The sequence below is a fragment of the Brassica napus genome, chromosome C3, assembly GCF_020379485.1.
Source record: "Brassica napus cultivar Da-Ae chromosome C3, Da-Ae, whole genome shotgun sequence".
NCBI lineage: Eukaryota > Viridiplantae > Streptophyta > Magnoliopsida > Brassicales > Brassicaceae > Brassica > Brassica napus.
Window position 1 is genome coordinate 28,982,512 of NC_063446.1, and position 24,341 is coordinate 29,006,852.

General features: G+C 39.9%; 3 protein-coding genes across 3 annotated transcripts; 2 read left to right on the plus strand and 1 right to left on the minus strand.

Annotated features, from left to right (window-relative positions):
* The first annotated feature begins 7,844 nt into the window (after window positions 1-7,844).
* On the plus strand, window positions 7,845-9,257 carry BNAC03G40170D. Its single transcript, XM_013799168.3, has 4 exons — window positions 7,845-8,113; window positions 8,245-8,327; window positions 8,862-8,917; window positions 8,999-9,257. The coding sequence occupies exons 1-4, from the start codon at window positions 7,942-7,944 to the stop codon at window positions 9,075-9,077; spliced, it is 390 nt and encodes a 129-aa protein (XP_013654622.1). The 5' UTR covers window positions 7,845-7,941; the 3' UTR covers window positions 9,078-9,257.
* A 7,963-nt stretch (window positions 9,258-17,220) lies between these two features.
* Window positions 17,221-18,999, minus strand: BNAC03G40200D (UV-B-induced protein At3g17800, chloroplastic). Its single transcript, XM_013800055.2, has 3 exons — window positions 18,635-18,999; window positions 18,196-18,500; window positions 17,221-18,061 (listed from the first exon to the last, which is right to left on the minus strand). The coding sequence occupies exons 1-3, from the start codon at window positions 18,770-18,772 to the stop codon at window positions 17,260-17,262; spliced, it is 1,245 nt and encodes a 414-aa protein (XP_013655509.1). The 5' UTR covers window positions 18,773-18,999; the 3' UTR covers window positions 17,221-17,259.
* Window positions 19,000-20,694: 1,695 nt separating this feature from the next.
* LOC125582998 lies at window positions 20,695-21,966 on the plus strand. The gene is made up of 2 exons (XM_048749523.1): window positions 20,695-21,409; window positions 21,539-21,966. The coding sequence occupies exons 1-2, from the start codon at window positions 20,695-20,697 to the stop codon at window positions 21,964-21,966; spliced, it is 1,143 nt and encodes a 380-aa protein (XP_048605480.1).
* The last annotated feature ends 2,375 nt before the right edge of the window (window positions 21,967-24,341 follow it).

Here is a 24,341-nt window from a genome sequence, read left to right on the forward strand (position 1 = left end):
AGAGCGTGAGGGAGATTGATTTCCTTCTGATTATCGAATCTGTCTTTCAAGGCTTGCCATAATACGGCTGGGTCCTCAACGTCTCCATAGTCGTGAGTTAGATTCTCATCTAAATGCTTCTTCAGGAAGATTATCGCTTCGGCTATATGCTCGGGTGGCGATTTGTTACCGGCTTTTATCGCTTTGGTTATATTTTTTTTTTTATTACAAGATAAGGTTTCACATTTGTGACCCATCTGACATAGTTTTCGCCGGTTACTTTTAGAGCCGGGAACTGGAGTTTCTCGATGTTTGCCATTTGTATTTCTAAAACACAAAATAGTAATTTTATTAGAACTTCATAATTTAAAAACCGTTTACATTAACCATACAAGCAATTACAAGGAGAAGCGATGTAAATAAAAGTAAATCGATATTCATCTTAAATTCACCCGGAGTAAATTATCCATCGAATAAACCATAAATAGAAACACAAATAAAAATGGCACATAAAAACAAAAGTGCGCGAATCATCTTTCTTGAAAAATCGGAGGAGAGCGATTTGAAATTTTTGAGAGAAGATGAAATGTTTTGGATGATGAAATGAAGTGAAAATGAGTTGTATTTATAGATGAAAATTACTGTTCATGACCGTTGGAGAAAGGGGAAATTTTTGAAAAATTTTCTTTGTGACCGTTGGGTTAAATCGAGTGCACCAAAAATTAGTCTGAAAATATCGTATTAAACGGTCAATCAAATCTGTAAAATTTCATAAAAGTGAAAAATTATGACAATGAAATATTTATGTTATATGACAACAAATCATGCGACGGCTCAGCCGATCAATGCAGAATAATAAATAAATTATACGGCAGCTCGGCCGACCAATTAATAATAAACAGAATATAAGGCGGCTCAGCCGACCAATAAATAATAAACAAGATATAAGGCGGCTCGGCCGACCAATAAATAATAAACAGGATATAAGGCGGCTCGGCCGACCAATAAATAATAAACAGGATATAAGGCGGCTCGGCCGACCAATAAATAATAAACAGGATATCAGGCGGCTCGGCCGACCAATAAATAAATTAAATTACTAGTAAATAATATAGGCGGTATTCCGGTCATTATAACATGATATAAATAATAGTAGAGGCGGTATACCGACCATTATAACAGGGTATAAATGATACAAATAAATTTTACTGAATCGCAGAGTGATCGTGCTGATAACGTGTTATATGTTGATGATCTAAATATTATTGGAACTCAAAAAGAAATACAAAAGGCATCAGACTATCTCAAAGGAGAATTTGAGATGAAAGATCTTGGACAGACACAGTATTGTCTTGGCCTACAAATAGAACATTCACTAAATGGTATATTTGTGCATCAATCCACATACACTAAAAGAGTGTTGAAACGATTTAACATGGATAAATCAACTCCTCTTAGCACCCCAATGGTCGTTAGATCACTTAACATTGAAAGTGATCCATTTCGACCACCTGAGGAAAAAGAAGAGATACTTGGTCCGGAAGTACCATATCTAAGTGCAATTGGAGCGTTGATGTACCTTGCAAATTGTACACGGCCTGATATATCATTCGCTGTTAATCTTCTAGCAAGATTTAGCTCATCTCCAACACGAAGACATTGGAATGGAATTAAACATGTCTTTCGTTACTTACAAGGGACTATTGATTTAGGCTTATTTTACCCTAAAGATTCAAATGGTCAAATGGTTGGTTTTGCAGATGCAGGATATCTTTCAGATCCACACAAAGCCCGATTGCAAACAGGATATGTTTTTACGATCGGAGGCACTGCTATATCTTGGCGTTCTCAGAAACAAACGCTTGTGGCTACCTCTTCAAATCATGCTGAGATCATCGCACTCCATGAAGCAAGTAAAGAATGTGTATGGCTAAGATCAATAAGCCAACACATTTGTTCAAGTAGTGGGATTGACAAAAGTACGGGGCCAACTATTCTATATGAAGACAATGCAGCATGTGTTGCTCAAACGAAGGAATGATATATCAAAAGTGATAGAACAAAACATATACATCCAAAGTTCTTTTCATACACTCACGAGCTCGAGAAAAAGAAAGAGATTGAAGTAAGATATGTCCGATCATGCGACAATGCAGCCGACCTCTTCACAAAAGCACTTCCTACTTCGGTATTCAGAAAACATGTCCATAACATTGGAATGCGTCATCAGAAGGATCTATGACTGCTCAATCGAGGGGGAGCTTGCATAGTTGTACTCTTTTTACCTAACTATGGTTTTTCCCATTGGGTTTTCCTAGAAAGGTTTTTAACGAGGCAACAAAGACGTTAAGCGAGAGCAGAGAGTGACACCGGTTCCCAAGGAGAGTGTTACGAAACTTAATTTAATACAAGATGGATGATCAAGGGGGAGTGTTATAAGATAAACTTTGAAATGATCCTCCACCCCTTTACCAACTCAAGCACTATGATCATCTACTCATCAAGCACTATGATCATCTACTCATCAAGCACTATGATCACCCACTCATTTACCAAATCAAGCACCATCTTTGATATTTTATGCATTGTTGTTCACTATAAATACCATCACTCATCTCACTCTTTTGTACACCAAAAACAAGAACAAGAGTTTATAAGAAAAGAACCATTACATCTTCTTCTTCTTACTTATAATAAACTCTCTCACTCATAGTAGTGTTATTTGCTTCCTACGGGTATTAAATTCTACTCTTATTTAAATTTTTCGATACTATAAATTATAAGTTATTTCATAACATATTGTTAATATAACCTCTACTTTTAAAACTGTTAGCTAGTTGTAACTATAGGATTCCTGGCTCATGTTATACAAGAAGTGCGGATAAACTGGCTTGTCTGACCTTGTGGCAGTCTACTTCTATGTGCTTTGTCCTTTCATGAAAGACTGAGTTGGATGCAATGTGTATTGCGGCTTGGTTGTCACAGTGCATGGTCATGGGAGAGGTGATCTCAATTTCCAAGTCGCCTAAAAGCCCCTTTATCCAGATAAGCTCACTGGTTAGCTTCCTCATTGATCTGTACTCTGCTTCTGCGCTTGAACAAGATACTACTTTCTGTTTCTTGCTCTTCAAAGTGACAAGATTCCCTCCAATGAATGTACAATAACCGGTGGTTGACCTTCTGTCTAGTCTATCTCCAGCCCAATCTGCATCACAGTATCCTATCACCTCAGTGTTCTTGTTGCAAGCCATCCATACACCTTGTCCTGGCGCTTCTCTTAAGTATCTTAGAATCCTCTCCACCATGTTCCAGTGATGAACCTTGGGAGTTTGCATGTGCTGGCTCACTTGATTAACTGCGAAACACACATCTGGCCGAGTGATGGTTAGATAGATCAGCTTCCCAACCATCCGTCTATACTGCTTGACATCTTCAAATGGAGTGTCTTCATACTCCCCCTCTCGCAATACCTTGTAACCTTCTTCAAGTGGTGTGTTGGCATGTCTTCCTCCAAGATCTCCTGCCTCCTTTAATATGTCCAGGGTTTACTTTCTTTGGGACATGAATAATCCTTCCTTTGATCTGCACATCTCAATGCCAAGGAAGTACTTCAGTTCTCCCAGGTCTTTGATGTCAAATGCGGCCTTGAGAAATGTCTTTGTTAAACTGATCCCCTCCTTGTCACTACCCGTGATGATGATGTCATCCACATAGACTAGAATTACCATAATTCCTTGCTTGCTGGTGAGAGTGAAGAGTGTGTGATCCGCTTGAGACTTCACAAATCTCCTTCCATTCAATGTAGTGCTTAGCTTGTGGTACCAAGCTCTTGGTGATTGCTTCAAGCCATAGATTGCCTTTCTGAGTCTAAGGACATTCTCTGGTTTCACCATTTCTTCCATCCCCGGAGGTGGTTTCATATACACTTCATCTTCTAGTTCTCCTTGCAGGAAAGCATTCTTCACATCCATTTGCCAAAGGTCCCATTCTAGGTTCACTGTTAATGAGAGTAGAATCCGGATTGTATGAAGCTTGGCCACTGGTGAAAAGGTGTCTAGATAGTCCTCTCCATACACTTGTGTGTATCCTCTTGCCACCAGTCTGGTCTTTTTTCTTTCTGGCTTCCCATTTACAAGATACTTAATGGTATGTATGAGTCTGCTGGTCACGACTTTCTTTCCTTTTGGAAGTTCTGTCTCATACCAGGTGTTGTTCTTCTCCATGGCCCTCATTTCATCATCCACCGATTTCCTCCATTCATCATCTTCCATAGCTTCTGCATATGTTCTTGGTATCCATTCCAGGTCCAATGAACTCATAAAGACTTGATGTTCTTCTGGATAGTGAGCTAGGGAGCATAATCCACTTTCTGGATGTGCCACAGCTTGAGCATTGTAGTAAACAAAATCATTTTTAACCCAATCTGAGGCTGGTCTTCTTATCCTTGTACTTCTCCTTAGTACTTGTGTCTGCTCAGGTTCATTATTGCTGCTTGGTTCTCCTTCTTGAGCTTCAGTGTCTGGTGTTCCCATCTCATCTTGATCATGAGATAATACTGGGTTTTCTTCAGGTTGAGCTTGCGCCGGTTGATCTTCATTCCCCCCTTCATGGTCAGGATGAGAGTCTTCAGTGTTATGAACCATGGTCTCTTTATAAGGAGTAGTGTCCCGGCCTTTCTCTGGTTCCTTTTCTAGGTTAATACCGAGTCTTTCCATAAGAATCTTCAGGTTATTAGCTCTGTCCGAGGCAGAATGAGATAGATCTTTGAGTTCCTCCCAACTCTTCTCATCATAATAGGCCTTGGATTCCATGAACTTAACATCTCTGGATACTAGGACTCTCCTTGTCTATGGTACATAGCATTTGTACCCCTTTTGGTGCGTAGAGTATCCAATGAACATTGCCTTTGTGCTCTTTGCCTCCAGTTTGTTTCTTAGTTCTCCTGGAATCAAAACAAAGCACACACACCCAAACACACGCAAATGATCAATTGAGGGTATAGATTTGTTTAGTACCTCATATGGGGTGGCATCAAAGAGGACTCTTGTAGGTGTGCGGTTGATTAGGTAGGTGGCTGTGACTACTGCATCCCCCCAAAACCGCTTGGGTACATTTGTATGGAACATCATACTCCTTGCCACTTCCATCAAGTGTCTATTCTTTCTTTCAGCCACACCATTTTGTTGGGGTGTGTAAGGACAGCTGGTTTGTTGAATGATTCCATGTGAGGCTAGATGTTGTTTGAAGGCTGTGCTAGTATATTCACCACCATTATCTGATCTAAGAATTTTAATCTTAACATTGAAATGGTTAGTAATATAGTTCTGAAAATTTTTAAATGCTTGTAGCACCCTATCCTTAGATTGCAACAAAGTGATCCGTGTGTATTTAGATTTTTCATCAATGAATATCACAAAATATTTATGTTGTTCTCTAGATACACATGGAGCAGTACACACATCAGAGTGAATCAAATCAAAGCAGTTTTCATATTGGGTTTTTGATTTAGAAAACACAGTTCTGCAATGTTTTCCTAATATACGCTTCACACTCATTTTTAAAAGAAATACTAGGCAACAGGATGTTCAAGGCACGAGAATGGGGATGTCCTAGTCTAGCATGCCAGATTTCATCTTTAGGGAATTCAGAAACAGAATGAAACACACACGATAATTGAGATACAGGTCTTGTGTCCTCAAGTAAGTACAAGTCTCCCTTGGTAACACCTTTGCCAAGCAACTTACTAGAATCAATATCCTGAAAGTATACACTGTTAGGCGTGAAAGTAACTTGACAATTGAGATCATTAGTTACTTTTTTAACAGACAGTAGGTTTGAGGCAAATGTAGGCATATAGAAAGTTTTAGATTCTTTATCAAACAATCTAAGTTCACCTACACCTTTTATTGGAATTTTATCTCCATTTGCTATCATCACATTTCCTAAAGCCGGTTCTATGTTCTTAATCAGTTCTAAATCACTTATCATGTGATGAGAAGCACCAGAGTCTATAACTAAGGGCTTAGCCGATTTAAAATTATTCATAGAACCATTTGCATTGTGAGAAGCATTAAGGGAGATACCAAGAGTTTTAGATATACCAGATTCCTTGAGAGCCTTGATGAGAGCGGTTAAGTCAGACTTCTTGATGGTCTCATCTAGATTGGCTCTTGGCGTGGCATAGCCTGATGTGGAGGCAGTAGCTCTTCCCACAACTAGGTTGCTTATACCCATGGTGATTGGTGTTGTTGGCTCAGCACCATCAGTTGAGAAGTTGGCTCTTGCATCTTGGTATTGAGGGCGGTTGTCCCTAAATTTGTTGGGCTTGAGGTGCGGATGTAGTATCCAGCATTTGTCCTTCATGTGGCCCTTCTTCTTGCAGTGATCGCAGGTCAAGTTTTTCTTCTCATCTAGCTTGTAAGCTGCCTTGTTTGACACGGCTCGTTCAGCTTGATGTGCCATGTTTAAGTCTCCCTTGCCTCCAAATAAGCCCACAGAGCCTTCTTCCTTCTGAATTTGAGCGCATACTTCATCCAGGTCAGGTAACTTGTCAGCTCTCAGGATGTGCTTGATTAAGCTCCCATAAGATGGATTAAGCGTGAGCAGTAGTCCAAACACTATGTCCTCTTCACGCCTGGTTAAGAGAGTGGCGGGGTCGGTAGTATGTGGTCTGAGTAGTTCCATCTCTGCCCAAAGAGACCGGAACTTGCCAAAGTGAGGCTGAAACTCCATATCTCCTTGGTTGAGGGTATTGATAGCTCTTTTTACTTCAAAGACCCTTGTAAGGTTGGAGGTATTTCCATACACTTTGTAGAGTGTATCCCACAGCTGCTTGGTAGTTTCACAGTAGGAGTAAGACTCCATGATGGCGGGTTCTAGGGAGCTAAGGAGCACCGTGAGAACCATGAGATCTTCCTGAGCCCATTTGTCTTCATCAGTAGCTACCACAATCTCCTGTCCATCTTCTCCTTGGGTGGTTTGTTTTGGAGCTGCTTCTGCTGAGACATGACTCCACAAACCCTTTCCTCCAAGGGCAATCTTCACCATCCTGGCCCACAAGAGGTAGTTAATCCCCTTCAGGGTCACAGGTATGCTGATGCGGTTGTTGTTATTGTTGTTGTTCTCCATCTTGAGGATTTACTTGGTCAGAGGTAAAGTTTAAGAACTAGAAACAGAGTTTTGATTTTGCGGAATTTAGAAAGGTTTCAAGATTGTTGCTGCTCTGATACCATGATAATTTGTGGGATTATGAGAGCTTCTAAGGGTTTTAACCGTGATGAAGCACACGAACAAAGTAAAAAAGGAGTGAAGTAACCGTAAGTATTTGAGAGAGAAGAGAAATTTGCGAATTTAAGAGAATGAGAGGATTTGTGAGATTGAGAGAATGAGAAAAATGTTTGTATTAAATTGTGTGTTTAATTGTGTAACATACATGGTGTATTTAAAGGAAACAAAAGCAATAAGCACTCAATGGTGGAAGAATAAATAACTAGTAGTGGACTAGTCATTCCTCCCCATTTGGTAAGTGATATGGCCACTCCTCCCACTTCCTCCACTAACTAGTAGTGGACTAGCCACTCCTCCCCATTTGGTAAGTGATATGGTCACTTCTCCTACTTCCTCCACTACTTCCCTTTGTTTAATTCTTCATGTCAACAATAACAACATTCCAACTGTGGAATTGGGGGACACGGAAAGCAAATAGCTGAAGCCAAACCGGAAAAGTATTGACAAACAAAATCGAACCGAACTGTATAACCATTCTGAACCGGAAGTTAATACCAACGAATCCAGAAGTGGTCTGATAGTGGGCCGTAAAAAGCCCATCATCTAAAAAGTGAAGGAACCAAAAAAAAGTCAAAGACCGGCCGGCACATTGCATACGGCGTAGATACGTGTACGACGCGCGCAGAATCCAGATCATAAGGATCGAGAGAGAGAGAGATCCAGAAGAAGAAAGATATGGCATTGCAATGGCTGATTCTATCTTACGTGGTTGCTGCAGAGGTCGTGATCGCCGTGATCTTGACTCTCCCTTACCCTATGCTCCTCAAGAAACGAATCGTGTCGCTTGTCTCGCTCATACTCCAGCCTGCCGCTTCCATCGTCGCCTTCGCTGGATTTCAACTCCTCGGTGATAACCTCTCTCTCTATCTACCGTAGATCGTTTAATTTCTCACCGTTTCTTGTTCGGGGGATCGATATGGTCTTTCCATAATTTGGTATGTGCTCATGTGAATTGCTTGGGTCACACGTTTGTTTCAGATCTTTACTGGAAGAATGAGCATAGACTAATGTGCTCATCTGAGGTCTGCACTGCTACAGAGCGTAATCGCTACGAGAAATCCGTAAGTATATCATCACATTTGGTAATAGAGTCAAAGCGTGTTTTTGTTCATACTTGTATAATCATCAGATATGAAATGTATAATCATTCAAGGATTGAGATTAATTGCTTTTGGTTTATTGAATAGATATAGATGTCTGAGAATGAGTCAATAGTTGAATTCTTAGTAGTTTTACAAATTATATACTTTTTTGTAACAGACTCCCAAGAGGAGTTAGTAGTACTAGTGGTTAGTATTTGTATCTTCTATTGCTTAGCTTAGCTGCGGTTTAGAAGCTAGAAAATGTTGCAAGGGGACTTGTTTTAGTGGAACTGGTGTCATGTTCTTTTTATGCCCTCTTCTTGTGAGAATATCTTGGTTGTTGATTGATGATGCAACTAACCGTTCCTACTGACTCTGTTCCTGAAACATCGAGCTTTAGTCAATTGTAATAATCGACTCTTGGGGATGTTCGATCTGTTATTTGCGTCTTGTATTCCATCCTCCCTTTAGATGTCTCAGGTCAGCATACTTACGATTTTACTTGTTTGTCAGATCTACAAGGCTCAACGGAACGTGGTTCTGTGTGCAGCTGGGATCCTTCTCTACTGGTACATCACCAACTATTACACACCAAACATTTCACACTTGTATAATTGAATTGACTGATATTTTCTAACATTCACTGGCAGGTGTATTTTCCGCATCTGCAAGTACAACAAAGACCTTGAGCATTTGGAGGAATTAGAGAAAAGATGCAAGGCAGAGTAGTAGTCTCCATTAGTCTGTTCTGTTATAGATATTATTACTTCGGCTTGTGAGTAGTCCAAAAAACTGAAACAAGACCAGGATGTATCTAGATAAATCTTTCCACAGACCTTGTTTTGTGTTTATTCCTCTTGCAGCTTTGTGTTACTTTTCTAGAAACAACCCAATTTTATTGTGTCCCGACTTGACATTCACAGATTAATTTCCTAGAAACTAACCTTTCTTTCTTTTTCTCCACCTTTAATATCTTTCGGTCACTCAGTCACTCAGTTACTCAGATTAATTTTCTAGGAACTAACAGTTCACTCATTCAGCTGCAGTGATTGTCTTTTAAAATGTCTTTGGTGAGGTTTTGCGCAAATGGGTTACTTCTACACCGCTTCTTCACTCCTCTGCTTAATCATAACTCTTAAAATTTCAGAGTTCCCTTGTAATTTGTGTAACATACAGTTTAAGATTCTTCAAGTCCTATTGCTTAGTTGAGCATCATCCCTATCGCTCTCTTTAGCTATAGATGCAAGCTCTTAATGTTAAATTAGTCATTTTCATTACAGACCATTTTTAGTTCAGTACAAAGTGGTACCTAGTATCTACATGGCTCTCAACATTCCCAAAGAAACGACCCGAAAGTGACAGCCTCCAAGACAAGCCTCTTCATTCCACCAAAGCTCTTTATCTGTTCGTCCTTGGATAAATCAACTGTCCCTTGCGGTCTAATCAAGATTTGACTAGAATCATAGAATAAATTTTGACCTGAAGACTTTTTTGGCAAAAGACTTTTCGGAAAATCTTCTAATTAATATTAAATGTTTTACTCTTAATTTGTCGATTGCAAAACTAATTTACGCAAATTTCTTGCAACAGTGAAAATATTTCGTATAAAACTTTGCTTAATTGCAAAACTAACATATCTATATGACAATAAAAGTTAGAAAACTTTTAGAAAAAAATTTCTATAAGAAACACACAAAATAGTTAATTGTAAAACTAACATATACATTGATTTGGAAACTTCTAGAGAAATCTTCTTCGAAAATAAATTTGAAAAAAAATCTGAATTCATACTTTGAACTCGTGAGTTATCTTGTTTAACTTCTCCAATCACGCACAACTTCACCACGAAAGTGATCCACAAAGTGACTCACTCATTAATGACCAAAAATCACGAGCTTCAACTTGATTGTTCATGGTAGTTGATGTATTGATATTATTGTAAATACTTGATGAAAATGAGAATTATTGAATAAAACACTCATTTTCGTAAAAAAAATAGTAATTGCATTTTCGTGAATAACACAAATTTCTCGGGTGAATACATCAAATGAAAGTTCCAAAAAAAACACAGGTCATTTTTCCATTTGACATGAAGTTTTTAGTCATATTTGCAAAAATCCATGAATTTTAATTAGGCGAAAATATATTAATTAAAAGCAAATCTAAATTAATTAAATTAGTACTATAAATAAATCTAAAATCTAAACTTTTTTACACTACTGAGATTTTAAACTCAAAAGATAATATTATACATTATAAACTTAAGATCATCATATCTTTATCTAGTTTTAATAACATCAAATATGTTGTTGTTTTTATGACTCATGACTGAAAATATAATTTAAATTCTGGTCTATATAAGATATAGAGAACTTGTGAGAGTTAAAATCATATAACTTCTTGCCGATACTACTGCTATTATTTGGAACCATTAACGAAAAAGACCAAAACCAAAACAATGATGATGTTGGAACTTCCAAAAGATTTGGTAGAGGAGATATTATCCAGACTTCCGGCTACTACTCTAAAACGATTACAATCTACTTGTAAACAGTGGACTGATATAATAAATGATCGAGAATTCGCTGGAAAACACTTTAGCAAAGCAGCAAAACAACATTTGGTTGTCATGTTGAAGAACTTTAACGTCCATTTAATTAGTGTAAACGTCGATGGAATTCACAACGACATTGATCCATCTATAAAGGATATAGGTGAACTTAGCCTAAACAAGCCATATCAAGTATATATTATTAGCTTTGGAGAACTGATTTTCTATTAAGGTAGAAGGCTCTGTTTATATGTACAGAGATATACAAAGATGGAAGGTAATATACGATAGTTACTACTAAGACATTACAGGGATTCTAACGTTCTAATAATATTTACTTTCTATATGCTAATACACCCCCTCAAGGTGGACCACCGGAGGAGAGTCCAATCTTGATGCATAGGCCTTCAAAACGTGGTCTGGAGAGTGGTTTAGTTAGAGCATCTGCTAGTTGATCATGAGTAGACACATGAGAGACCCGCACTACACCATTCTGCACCTGATGTCGAACAAAGTGATATTCCAGAGCTAAGATGTTTCATGCGAGAGTGAAATACAAGGTTAGCCGCTAGGTACGTTGCTCCCATGTTGTCACAATAAATGGCTGGTATTTGTGAGATGGAGAGACCGAGTTCCTTCATGAGAGATGTGATCCAGCATATTTCTGCGGCTGTCGCTGCAACGGATCTATACTCAGCTTCAGTTGAAGATCTTGCTACACCAGTTTGCTTTTTCGAAGACCAAGCAACAGGGTGACTGCCAAGGTAGACAATATAAGCTCCCGTTGATGTGTAATCATCTCTGTTTCCAGCCCAATCAGCGTTGGTGAAAGCATGTAAAGTCAGATTGTTTTTGCTGGAGAAGGAGATGCCGTGTGTTCTTGTCCCGGAGAGATATCGTAGAACTCTTTTTACGGCTGTCCAGTGCTCTGTTGTTGGCTGGTGCATAAATTGTGATAGTTTATTAACGGCAAAGAAGATGTCAGGTCTGGTGAGGGACAAATATTGCAGGCTTCCTACAGCCATGCGGTACTGTGTTGGATCATCCATTGCAGGACCAGAGCTAAGCGAAAGGGTTGTGTGTGGACACATCGGAGTGGAGATAGACTTGGCGTTAGACATCTGCATTTGCTGGAGTAAGTCAGTGACGTACCTATGTTGAGACAAATGTAAACCATGAGAAGATCGCAATACTTCTATTCCAAGGAAATATGATAAAGGACCTAAATCTTTAATAGAGAAACGTTGAGAGAGAGAATCGATAAACCGGTTTATATGAGGAGTACTGCTCCCAGTGATGATTATATCATCGACATAAACCAACATGTAGAGGTAGACGCCATGGTTATTGTAAATGAAGAGAGACGCATCGGCCAGAGAATTTGTGAACCCGGACTGAAGTAGAAAGTTACGTAGCTCATTGTACCAAGCCCTTGGAGCTTGTTTGACTCCTTAAATGGCTTTGCGCAGCTTACATACTGCTTTGGGATTGTCCTTATCCACAAAGCCTGGAGGCTGAGCCATAAAAACCTCTTCCTCAAGATGCCCTTGAAGAAACGCAGTGTTGACGTCTAATTGGCGTAATGGCCAGTCTCTGTTAGTGGCTTTGCTTAGAACAATCCTGATCGTAGCTGACTTGACAACTGGGCTAAAGGTGTCATGAAAGTCGATACCCGGTCTCTGTGTGAAGCCTTTGGCTACCAAGCGTGCCTTATATCTCTCGATGGAGCCATCTGGTCTACGTTTTATTGTGAAGATCCATCGACACCCGACAACATTGGCAGCCTCGGCAGCGTCAGTAAGATCCCATGTTCGTTCTTTGAGCTGAGAATCCATCTCTTCACTCATTGCTTTCCTCCAGTATGGTGATTTGAGAGCTTCTGCAACAGAGGTGGGAATAGTTGTCGGAGGAACGTCCACATGAGTATGAAGATTTAATTTTTGGACTGGTTTCCGCTGTCTCGTGCTTGTTCTTGGAGGTGCAGGAGCAGGCGCAGGAGGATTGCTTGTGATTGCAGTAGGAGGAGGGTTGACCGTAACAGTGACTGGTTCTGGTTGCGTGTTTGTTTCCCTGTGTTCATCGACTGGTTCCTGAGAGACTGTAATGTTTGGTACGCGCGGTGTAGAAGCCATTGTTGATGAGGGAGCTGCAGCTTCAGGCGGTATAGGTACCTGCAAGTTAGAGACATGACTAATAACAGAAGCAGGAGCATTAGAAGGAGACAGCAAATCAGAGGCATCTACTTGTGCAATCACAGGAGATGGAGTGTTGAATGGAAACACTGATTCATGGAAAATAACATGGCGAGAGGTGTAAACTCGGCCTGTGACTCTATCTAAACATAAATATGCACTTTGAGTCAATGAATATCCTAAGAAAACACAAGGTTTTGATCTATCATCAATTTTATGAGAAGCATAAGGTTTGAGCCATGGAAAGCATAAACAACCAAAGATACGAAGCTTAAGAAAATTTGGTGAATGACCATGCAATTTTTCAAAAGGTGTTAGAAACTCTAAGTTCTGAGTAGGCATTCTGTTTATTAGATAAACAGCCGCTACAAAAGCATAAGACCAGTAGCCTTTAGGCATCGAGGCATGCGTCATGAGGGATAAACCCGTTTCTACAATGTGTCTATGACGCCGCTCAGAAATACCATTATGCTCAGGTGTATGTGGTGGGCTTGTCATATGTGATATGCCATGTGAGGAAAGGAATGCAGCAAGACCTATGTATTCACCCCCATTATCAGAGTATAGTGTTCTTAGCTTATGTTGAAATCAATTTTCAACCAAACTTTTGAACTTGGTGAATACTTCATAAACCTGAGATTTATGTTTTAAAGGATAAAGCCATGTGTATCTAGTATAATGATCTACAAAAAGCCCATAATATTTGAAACCATCAATCGAAACTACCGGAGAAGTCCACACATCAGAGAAAACAATATCCAAAGGATGAGACGATTTTAACGTTGAAGATGAAAAAGGCAACTTGTGCATTTTATTAATTGAGCAAGCAGAGCAAGGTTTAGCTAACAAAGCATTGGAAACAATAGGTAACTGAAACTTAGAAATAACTTTTTGAAGAACCGGTAAAGCCGGATGACCTAAGCGAGAATGCCAATCAGTAAGAGTGGTTTTCACTAGAGAAGCAAAAGCAAGAGAAGGTGAAGTTGAGTTGAGAGTTTTCGGCCATTCATAGGTGCCATGTTTAGGTGTTCCTTGCACCCGAAGGACCCCGTTTGTAAATCTCTCACCTGGAAATAAGTGGGAGTAAAGATAACAGCGGCATCATTAGCTTTACACAATTGAAAAACTGATATCAAATTTTTATCTAAAGAAGGAACACACAGAATATTATTTATGAAAAAGGGTTTAGTATAAGAGGGAAGAGAGCCAGAACCGGAGTGCGATATCTGCAAAGCAGAGCCATCGCCTAAGAAGACATCATCACCACCATGATAAGGCGTGTGCATCGAGAGATTAGCCAGGTCGGAGGTCATGTGGTGGGAAGCTCCAGAGTCGAGAAGCCATGTAGAAGAATCTGACATCAAGGCTGGATTGGCGCGAGGCTGCCATGACTGATGCGGCTGGTGTTGTTGCTGCCATGGTTGAGAAGTCGAGTGTGAAGATGGCCACTGTGAATTAGAGCCGTTGCCTTTGACTATGCGATACTCAGGACAGTATTTTGTACTGTGTCCTTGTGTGCCACAAGCTTGACAACGACCAAGGTATGTCTTGGAGAAGCGATTGTTGTTCTGATGGTTGTTGTGCTGATTGTTGTTGTGTGGTGAAGCTCCTTGCGTGTACCGGTTCTGTTGATGATTGGGAGTGCGAGAATTGTAGCGTGGACGGCTGTCTGCTGCATGTGCCACAATAGGAGCTGCAGCTGGTGATTCTGTGCATACAATCATTGCTTCTCTATTGAGTAGCCTTTCAAAAAGTTCATTGAATGAGATGGGCTTGTCACGCCCATTGACTGCATCAATTTCTGGCTTGTACTCTTCACTGAGACCTCCCAAGATATTTTCAGTAAGATCTTCTGGATCCATTGGTTTGCCAAGAAGCGCTAGTTCATCGGCTTTGGACTTGATTCCACGCATGTACTCACTAATCGTTTTCGTACCTTTTGAGCATTTGTTGATCTGATTTTTGAGTTGACGGATGTGTCCGCGAGTAGGATTCCCAAACGTTTCAGCAAGTGTATCCCAAACTTGTTTCGTTGTATTGGCGGTTGAGACGATGGTTTGGAGTGGTAAGGAGATTGCACCAATAATGGCGCTGTACAACAACTGGTCTTGACGTCTCCAAGGGGTGTAGATTGGATTGGGGCTGGAGACTCCATTGACTTGAATCGTTGGAGAAGGCACATCGTCATCAGATCCGACAATGAACTGCTGCAGTTCATGACCTTCAAGCAAGGCACGGACTTGTCTTCCCCACATAAGATAGTTCTGATGCGTGAGTTTTGTCACGCTAGACATATTAACAGATAGAAGAGTGGCTTGAGGATCATGTGTATTGAACACAGAGGTTCGCTCAGCAGTAGACTCAGAAGCCATGATGTTTCTTTTGATTTCGTAACAGAGAAGAGTGAAAGAGAAGGTTTAGGCGCCGAGAGAGAAAGAAGAATAGAGAAAGGGAAAAAAAAAAAATTAGGTCTAGAACCTATTATGGCTCTGATACCATATTAGCTTTGGAGAACTGATTTTCTATTAAGGTAGAAGGCTCTGTTTATATGTACAGAGATATACAAAGATGGAAGGTAATATACGATAGTTACTACTGAGACATTACAGGGATTCTAACGTTCTAATAATATTTACTTTTTATATGCTAATATATATATAAATGGCATGGTTCACTGCAACGGTTTACTGCTTTGCATAACCAAAGGATATACAACCATGGTTTGGAATCCGTGCACGGGAAAAATCAATTGGGTCGTCGAACCAAGTAGAGCTTACGGATGTATACGATAAATTTGCTTTCGGATACGAATACAAGAAATCGTGCTATAACTTCAAAATTTTAAGGATCCAATATGTGTGTGGTCGAGAAACTCATATATATACTACACATGGTAAAGAAATCTATGATTTTAACTCATCTTCATGGAGGACCCTTAATGTCACACGCATATGGCCCTTAATATCTCGTGTGGTATCGCTAAAAGGAAATGCTTACTGGTTTACTTACGAATATAAAGAAGGTGTACGTAATAGTTCCTTACTAAGTTTTGATTTTTCGAAAGAGATATTTGGAAACATTTGTGTACCATTCCAGTTTAACGGTGACTATCTTGTGGAATTATCCGTTATTAGAGAAAATAAACTTGCAGTGCTACTACAGCGTTGGGCATTAGAGATTGAGATGTGGGTCACAGATAATATTGAACCCAATGGTAACGGTGTACCGTGGAATCATTTTTTGGCAGTGGACCTAGGGGTAACAATACCACCAATTTCAGATGTGTTTTCCTATGCGATGAGTTTTTTCATCGATGAAGATAATAAAGTCGGTTTAATATGGGATAATAACATGGGTGTTAGGGTATACATTGTTGGTGAAGATTATTACAGAGAAATCGTTGTTGGGGAAAAAGGAATTTGTCTCCCACTTATGTGCTGCTATGTTCCAAGCTTGTTGCAAATTTAGGCAAAATCAATTATCTGTTTTAATAAAATAGCCAGGTGTTGGTTGTCATCTTGCCTTATAATAGCATAAACAGTGTTTTAAAATGTAACTTAATATTGATTGCCAATCATATTAGCGCAAATCTCCAAAATAGCACATTTCTAAGTTTATATCACAAAAATAGCACTCAAAAACTAAAATGACCAAAATAGTACATTTCTAAGTTTATCATTTGAAAATTTTAATTTTTTTATTTTTCAAAATTTGAAATCTTATCCCCAAAACTTCATTTCTCAACTCTAAACCCTAAACTCTAAACCCTAAACCCTAAACTCTAAACCCTAAACCTTAAACTCTAAACCCTAAACCCTAAACCCTAAACTCTAAACCCTAAACCCTAAACCCTAAATCCTAAACTCTAAACCCTAAACCCTAAACCCTAAACTCTAAACCCTAAACCCTGAATCCTAAACTCCATCCTTTAACTCTAAACACTAAGTTTGTGACTTTTGAAAAAACATTAAGTGCTATTTTTATGACTTTTAACTTTGAGTGCTAGTTTTGGGAACAAAAACTTGATTTAGTGCTATTTTTGTCTTTTTCTCATCGTATATTACCTTATAATAGCATAAACCGTTTTTTTAAATGTAACTTTTAATTATTTTTTAGTTTATAAAATGTATGTTACAGAAGTTACTCATCTGCATTACAGACCATTTTTCTAGTTCAATACAAACTGGTACCTAGCATCAACATGACTTTCAACATCCCAAAGAAACGACCCAAAAGTCACAGCCTCCAAGACAAGCCTCTTCATTCCACCAAAGCTAATCTTTATCTGCTCCTCCTTGGATGAATCAACCGTCCCCTGCGGTGTGATCACAATCTCAGGCTTACCAAACAACGCCTCAGTGTGCTTCTCTACGATCCCAACCGCTTCTCTTGACCTAATGGTAGCGTATCTCTGAAGCGTCTCACTATCAAACGACATCACGTACGTTCTTAACCGGGACGGTTTAATCTCACTCCCAAAGCCCTTAGCACTAACTCCACCCGCAAATGAACCAACCTCCGGGTGAATCGACGTCACATCCTCTGGTTGCTCAACGCTTGATTTACTCTCATCAGCCCCACCAGAACCAGGAAGAAGCTTCATCGTCTTCTCAAGCTGAAACCTTTGGTCCACACGCTTCAAGAAGTATCCATACATGACAGAAGCAGCGTAGACTTGCCCAACTCTGAGTTTGCTTATCTGCGCGACAGAAGTCAAGTCACCAATTCTGCTCCCGAGGATTAAGGCTAGATGGTTGTGAATCATCTCGTACATCTCGGGAGAGTGAAGCTGCTCAAGCTTCTCTACTTTGTTCGGCCAAGTATCAACACGACCAGAGGGATCTGATGATGATGGGGTTATTGATGGTATGAGTGATACGTTAGCTTCCATGAACTTTTGAACCACCAATGCGTATAGAATCTCTTCTAACGTCCTGTGTCTCTCGTTCTCCTTCAACTCAGCTATTCTCCTACACAACAACAAAAAAAAAAAAAAACAATTCCCATTCAGAATTAAACACATGTTTAACCTCCACTATGTTTTGTTTCTTGGAACCCAAGGTATAACTCAACCTTAGTGGATCATACATAGATTTTAACGAACCTGTAGAGAACGATGTCGGTTCCAGGGACGGACGATGATGAATCTGTGTTCTGTCCCTGAGAGTCACGATCAGTTTGGAGCTGCTCAAGCTGCTGTTCAACAGCAGCAGGGACGAGATGAGGATGGCTCACCAGAATCTGAGAGAGGAACTGACCAGCGGGAGACTCCAGCTGAAGCGGGGCGATAGGTTTGGAGGAAGCGTCATCAGATGCTGCCGAAGCTTTAACCACAAAGCTTCTCCGAGTTTTGGAAGCTGTTGTTGTTGACGTTTGCAATGGTTTTGAGAATCTAGTGAACGCGTTTTGCTGCAAGTGGATGAAAAAAATAGGATTAAACCGACCGGTTATGCGGAATCAGATTGGTTCCGTAAAATCAATTGAACAAAACCGGGGTATGATGTTAGGTTATTTGAATCAAGAGCAGGAGATTCAGGACATACCTTTAGTCGAACTTGAAGTTTTGAACCAGAAGGTGTGAACCCGCCACTGGTCGTAAGGAACATAGATCCAGCACCGTTGCGGAAAGTTTCATGCGGTAAGAGGGGAGATTGGATCAAACTCGCGGTTGCGGCGTCCATGTCTAGTCTCGGACAGAAGAAAGAAGAGATTTTGGTCGGAGAAAAGAGATAAGAAGAGCGACGATGCAGATTACAGAGAGAGAACTTTCGAGAACGGGCGAGCTATCTGAATTTTACTTGTGAAATAGACTTTTTTGGTTTGGTTTGGTTTGGTTCTTTGATAATACTGCGAATCGGACCCGATTATTTATATCATAAAATGAAATGTGCGACTCGAGGGAAAATAATATTCATTTTCTTAAATTTTGTGACCATGAAATTTATATGAGGTCATTGTGTGTCCTTTGATGTACAACAGCAGATATTATTCTCATAAATCGATTTTTTTTTTCAAATCAGATTTCTGAAAAATTAGTTAAAATATATTTCTATAGTATTATGAAGTCAGGAGCTTATTCTAAGATTTGGTTGTATAGTGATTTGGCTGTAGCTTATACAAAATTTCTCCACATTTGCATACATCAGATCATGATTATTGGTAAAACTCTAAACGGGATCTTTAGGAATTTCTTCTTTTTTAAAAAAAAATTAAAAAATAAATCAATCGCGGGCCGCCATATGTCGGTGGGGTTCGCAAACAGTGCAAAAACTTCCCAAAGACCGATTCTTATTTCGTGATTCTAGGGACTGGTTTTAAAATTTTTGTGGAATCTACGCGTCAGTAGGATCTATAGTTTAAAAACTTCCTTTAGAAACCAGCTATATTTATGCCGTAGACAATTCTAGTGGGTCTCTTAGGAAAACTAAACGAGAAAATTAGAGTCAAAAACTGAGAAAGTAAGGCCAACGATGAGACATTGAGAGCCACCAACTGGCTCTGGTGTCCATTCCCATTCACACGTATTTGATTACCGCTCAAACGTTTGTCTAAGTGTGACGTATGTGCTATTGGGTCCAATAGATATTCTACTGGGGCCCATAAAACACTACACCCAATCTTAGCCTCACATGTGGATTCCGTTAGTGTTCGCACTTAAAATCTTTAGTCGGCATTAATTTGAATCTCAATAAGTTATAGGGCGCAAATAACAAAAAAAAAAATAACAAAAAAAAAGTAATTAGAATTTTAGTAAGAGGTAAGAAGAGAAATAAGGAGAGAGAGTGTTTTTGGTTAGATAGCGGGTTTATGTTTTTTTTTTATGGTTATAGGGTGCAAATTCTCAATAAGTTATAAGATACAGAAATGCATTGTTAATTTACAAATGATTAAAACTAAAACAATTATTTGTGTCATTTTTTTATAACGCTGATTTATTATTACATTACATTTATGAGAAATATTACATAAACGATTCAACAACCAACAATACTATATGTCTTATGAAGATCAACGCCTAACTGCATCATCTGAGCCGGTCTATGAAGATCCACTCCTGACCAGATTTACTTGCACCTTGTTGAAAATCTCTTGTAAGCATTTCTTCTGTAGTCTTCATTAATAAATCGCTATCTCCATGACTTGAAACCTGGATTTTCTGTAATCTGCAAGAAATTACATAGTTTGAGATTTTAACCCCAGACCTGGGTGTAGAAGCTTTTAAACCTTAACCAGTAGGCTACGGTGCTTCCACTTATTTGTGTTATTAGTTAGTTAATTAACTAGGAACTATCCTTGTAACAGCTTCAATAATTTTCCCACGTGGTCATGACGAAGTTCATGTTGGATAAGCTTGATTTATAAGTTTCCTTTTCTTATTAGAGTTATGTTTATCTATAAGATTAGGAGATATGATTGTGATTATACTATTAGAATTAGGATATATCTAGTTATATATATATGGAGATGCATTGTGTTGTTGCATAACATATGATTTGTGATTTGAGCTTGTGATTGATTGAATAAGAGAAGAACTTCTTATTAAGGTTGTGATTCTATATTTGGTATCAGAGCAAACTAAGAACTTCGAAGCTTACTCACAGCCATGGCCGACATTAAGGAGGAGATCGTGACGACTAAGGACACCGGGCCTGCCACCATCAAATTCCCGATGCTAACTTCCTCAAACTACACTATCTGGTCGATGAGAATGAAGATTGCGCTTAAATTCAGTGAAGTTTGGGAAACTATAGACCCAGGAACAAAAGATGAGAAGAAAAATAACATGGCTATTGCATTTTTGTTTCAATCCATACCAGAAGCTTTGATCTTACAAGTAGGCGATATAGATACAGCAAAGGGAGTATGGGATGCGATAAAGGCGAGACATGTTGGAGCTGAAAGGGTAAAGGAAGCTAGGTTACAAACCCTAATGGCGGACTTCGATAGGCTCAAGATGAAGGATAAAGATACAATCGATTCCTTTGCTGGCAAGCTATCCGAAATCTCTTCTAAATCTGCTTTTCTAGGCGAGATAATAGAAGAACCAAAGCTGGTTAAAAAATTCTTGAAGAGCTTGCCAAGGAAGAAGTTTATTCATATTGTTGCATCTCTTGAGCAAGTTCTTGATCTCAACACAACAAGCTTTGAGGAAATTATCAGACGGTTAAAGGCGTATGAAGAAAGAGTCACCGAAGAGGAAGAAGCAATCGATGGCTCCGAAAAATTGATGTATGCTAACTCAGACTCGAGCACTGAAAGCTATGGAACGAACAGCCGTGGTCGAGGACGTGGCGGTCGATCAAAATGGAGAGGAAGAGGTCGTGCCCGCGGAACGTTCCTACAATAGCGAGAAGCGTATAGGCAGGGACGAGGCGGAGATCTTTCTCATATCACGTGCCTTAAGTGTGATAAGCTTGGAAATTACGCTTCGGACTGTCCTGATAAAGTCCTAAAGCTTCAAGAGACCGTTGAGAAAAGGGATGATGACACACACGAGGCTGACGCTCTCATGATGAATGAAGTCGTATATTTAAATGAGAGGAAGGTGAATCCAAAGAAGTTTGAGGCTGAATCAGATACGGTAGACGTGTGGTATCTTGATAATGGCGCCAGTAACCACATGAGTGGTAACCGCATGTTCTTCTGCGAACTAGATGATACCGTCACTGGAAAAGTGCAGTTTGGTGATGACTCGAAGATTGACACAATGGGTAAAGGCTCGATTTATTTTATCACCAAAGGAGGTGAAAAGAAAGTGTTAAATAATATTTACTACATACCAGCCTTGCGTAGTAACATTGTGAGCTTGGGAAAAGCTACGGAAGTCGGGTGTGAGGTACGTAAGAAGGAAGACACTCTAAGTCTATTCGATTAAGAGGTCAGTTGATGATCAAGACAACAAGAACAAAGAACCGATTGTATAAAGTTACTTTACAAGTTGATAGAATACTTGAGTGTCTCCAAGTGAAGGATCATGGCGAAAGCACTATATGGCATGCTCGTTTGGGTCACATCAGCAGAGAAACGATGAGGATGATGGCTAACAAGAACCATGTCGATGGATTACCTGATCTCAGCCGAGACACAGAACCTTGCATGTCGTTCTTACGCGGGAAACAAACGCGGAAGCCCTTCCCGCAAGCAACGAGCTATCGAGCAACGACACTTCTTGAGCTTGTTGCGGACCTTTGCGGACCTATTACTCCATCAACACTAGCACACAACAGATATGTCTTCGTTCTTATTGACGATCACTCGCGTTATATGTGGACGGTACTAATGAACAAGAAGAGTGAGGCCTTGGAGAAGTTTAAACGCTTCAAGAGCCTTGTTGAGCAAGAAACACATACAAAGTTGAAGTGTTTTCGAACAGACAGGGGGGGGGGGTGAGTTCACTTCCCACGAGTTTCAAGCTTATTGCGAGAAACATGGTGTTAATCCACATATGACTGCACCGTACACACCACAGCAAAACGGAGTTGTAGAGCGTCGCAATCGAACCCTTTTAGAGATGACTAGAAGTATTCTAAAGCATATGAACATGCCAAATCATCTCTGGGGGGGGGGAAGCTATACGACATGCTACATACCTGATCAATAGGGTTTCGACAAGATCATTAGATGGAAAGACTCCATACAAGGTTATGAAGGGAAGAAAACCGAATCTGTTGCATCTGAAGGTGTTCGGGTGTGTTTGCTACGCAAAAACTGAGACAGTCGGGAGAAAGAAGCTCGACGATAGGTTTAGAGTTCTGGTCCATCTAGGTACAGAGCCAGGGTCTAAAGCATACCGTCTGTTTGATCCTTTGAGCAGTAGGATTGTTGTGAGCCGTGATGTTTTGTTCGAAGAGAGAAAGCAGTGGAGATGGAACGATAAGAATGTCACAAAGGAGCTTGACAATGGCAAATTCGAGTTGAGTTTGAGAAGCCTAGGCAACTATGATCAAGAGGCCGGAGGATCATCTGAAGTGGATGAGGACGTTGAAGGACTTGATGATGACAACGATCGAGACAGTCACGACGAAGACGATGGTGAGAACCATGTTGGTAACGATGATGATGAAGAGAACGGTGACGATGATGATATGATGTAGACGATATCCCCTTAAGAAGATCAACTAGAGACTATAACAAGCCTCCTTATCTCGACGACTACATTCTACTTCCAGAAGTAGAAAGTGAACAGCTACTGATGATCATAAATAACGAGCCGTGGAACTTCAATGACGCTAAAGAGCTGAAAGTTTGGATTGATGCTTGCAAGGATGAGATTTCGTCAATTTAAAAGAATAAAACGTAGGATCTTGTTGAGCTACCTGCAGGTATCAAACCTATTGGCTTAAAGTGGGTGTTCAAGATCAAACATAATGCGGATGGAACTATCAGTAAGTACAAGGCACGCTTAGTAGCCAAAGGGTATGTGCAACGACATGGCGTAGACTATGATGAAGTGTTTGCTCCGGTGGCTCGTATTGAAACAATCCGAATGATCATTGCGTTGGCCGGGTCACACGGTTGGGAGATACACCACCTCGACGTCAAAACCGCTTTTCTTCATGGAGAACTAAAAGAAGAAGTGTATGTTACACAACCGCAGGGTTTCATTATTGTTGGACAAGAGCACAAAGTCTACAAGCTTAAGAAAGCTCTTTATGGCTTGTGTCAAGCACCTAGAGCGTGGAACATAAAGCTTAATGAGATATTGCGGAGTCTACGCTTCCAACGGTGCTCAAAGTGGCCTTCGCTCTACCGTAAAGAAGAAAGTCGCGAGATCCTTATAGTGGTAGTATATGTCGATGATCTATTGGTTACCAGCTCTTCTCTTGAAGCGATACTAGAGTTTAAACGAGAGATGGCTACCAAGTTCGAGATGAGTGACCTCGGAAAGCTGACTTACTATTTGGGAATAGAGGTTATACAATATGAAGGTGGTATCATACTTAAGAAAGATAGGTATGCTTAGAGAATACTTGAAGAGACCGGTATGAGTTCATGTAATCCGACTCATGTACCATTGGAGATGAACGCAATGTTTTCGAAAGCACCTAACGAGGAGAAGGTTGATGCAAAAGAATATCGTCAAAGTATTGGATGTTTGCGTTACTTACTACATACGCGACCAGATTTATCTTTTAGTGTTGGAGTTTTGAGTAGATACATGCATGAACCCAAGGTCTCTCACGCTGTGGCTTTGAAACAAATCCTTAGGTATCTACGAGGGACGTGCTCTCTTGGACTTCATTACACACG

Coding starts and splice junctions, on each gene's coding strand:
- BNAC03G40170D (XM_013799168.3), top strand. CDS start 7,942: ATGGCATTGCAATGGCTGATTCTATCTTACGTGGTTGCTGCAGAGGTC. Junction 8,114..8,244: donor CGCTGGATTTCAACTCCTCG/GTGATAACCTCT, acceptor CGTTTGTTTCAG/ATCTTTACTGGAAGAATGAG. Junction 8,918..8,998: donor GCTGGGATCCTTCTCTACTG/GTACATCACCAA, acceptor ATTCACTGGCAG/GTGTATTTTCCGCATCTGCA.
- BNAC03G40200D (XM_013800055.2), bottom strand. CDS start 18,772: ATGGACGCCGCAACCGCGAGTTTGATCCAATCTCCCCTCTTACCGCAT. Junction 18,501..18,634: donor AACTTCAAGTTCGACTAAAG/GTATGTCCTGAA, acceptor ATCCACTTGCAG/CAAAACGCGTTCACTAGATT. Junction 18,062..18,195: donor ACCGACATCGTTCTCTACAG/GTTCGTTAAAAT, acceptor GTTGTTGTGTAG/GAGAATAGCTGAGTTGAAGG.
- LOC125582998 (XM_048749523.1), top strand. CDS start 20,695: ATGGCCGACATTAAGGAGGAGATCGTGACGACTAAGGACACCGGGCCT. Junction 21,410..21,538: donor ATCAAAATGGAGAGGAAGAG/GTCGTGCCCGCG, acceptor GTCCTGATAAAG/TCCTAAAGCTTCAAGAGACC.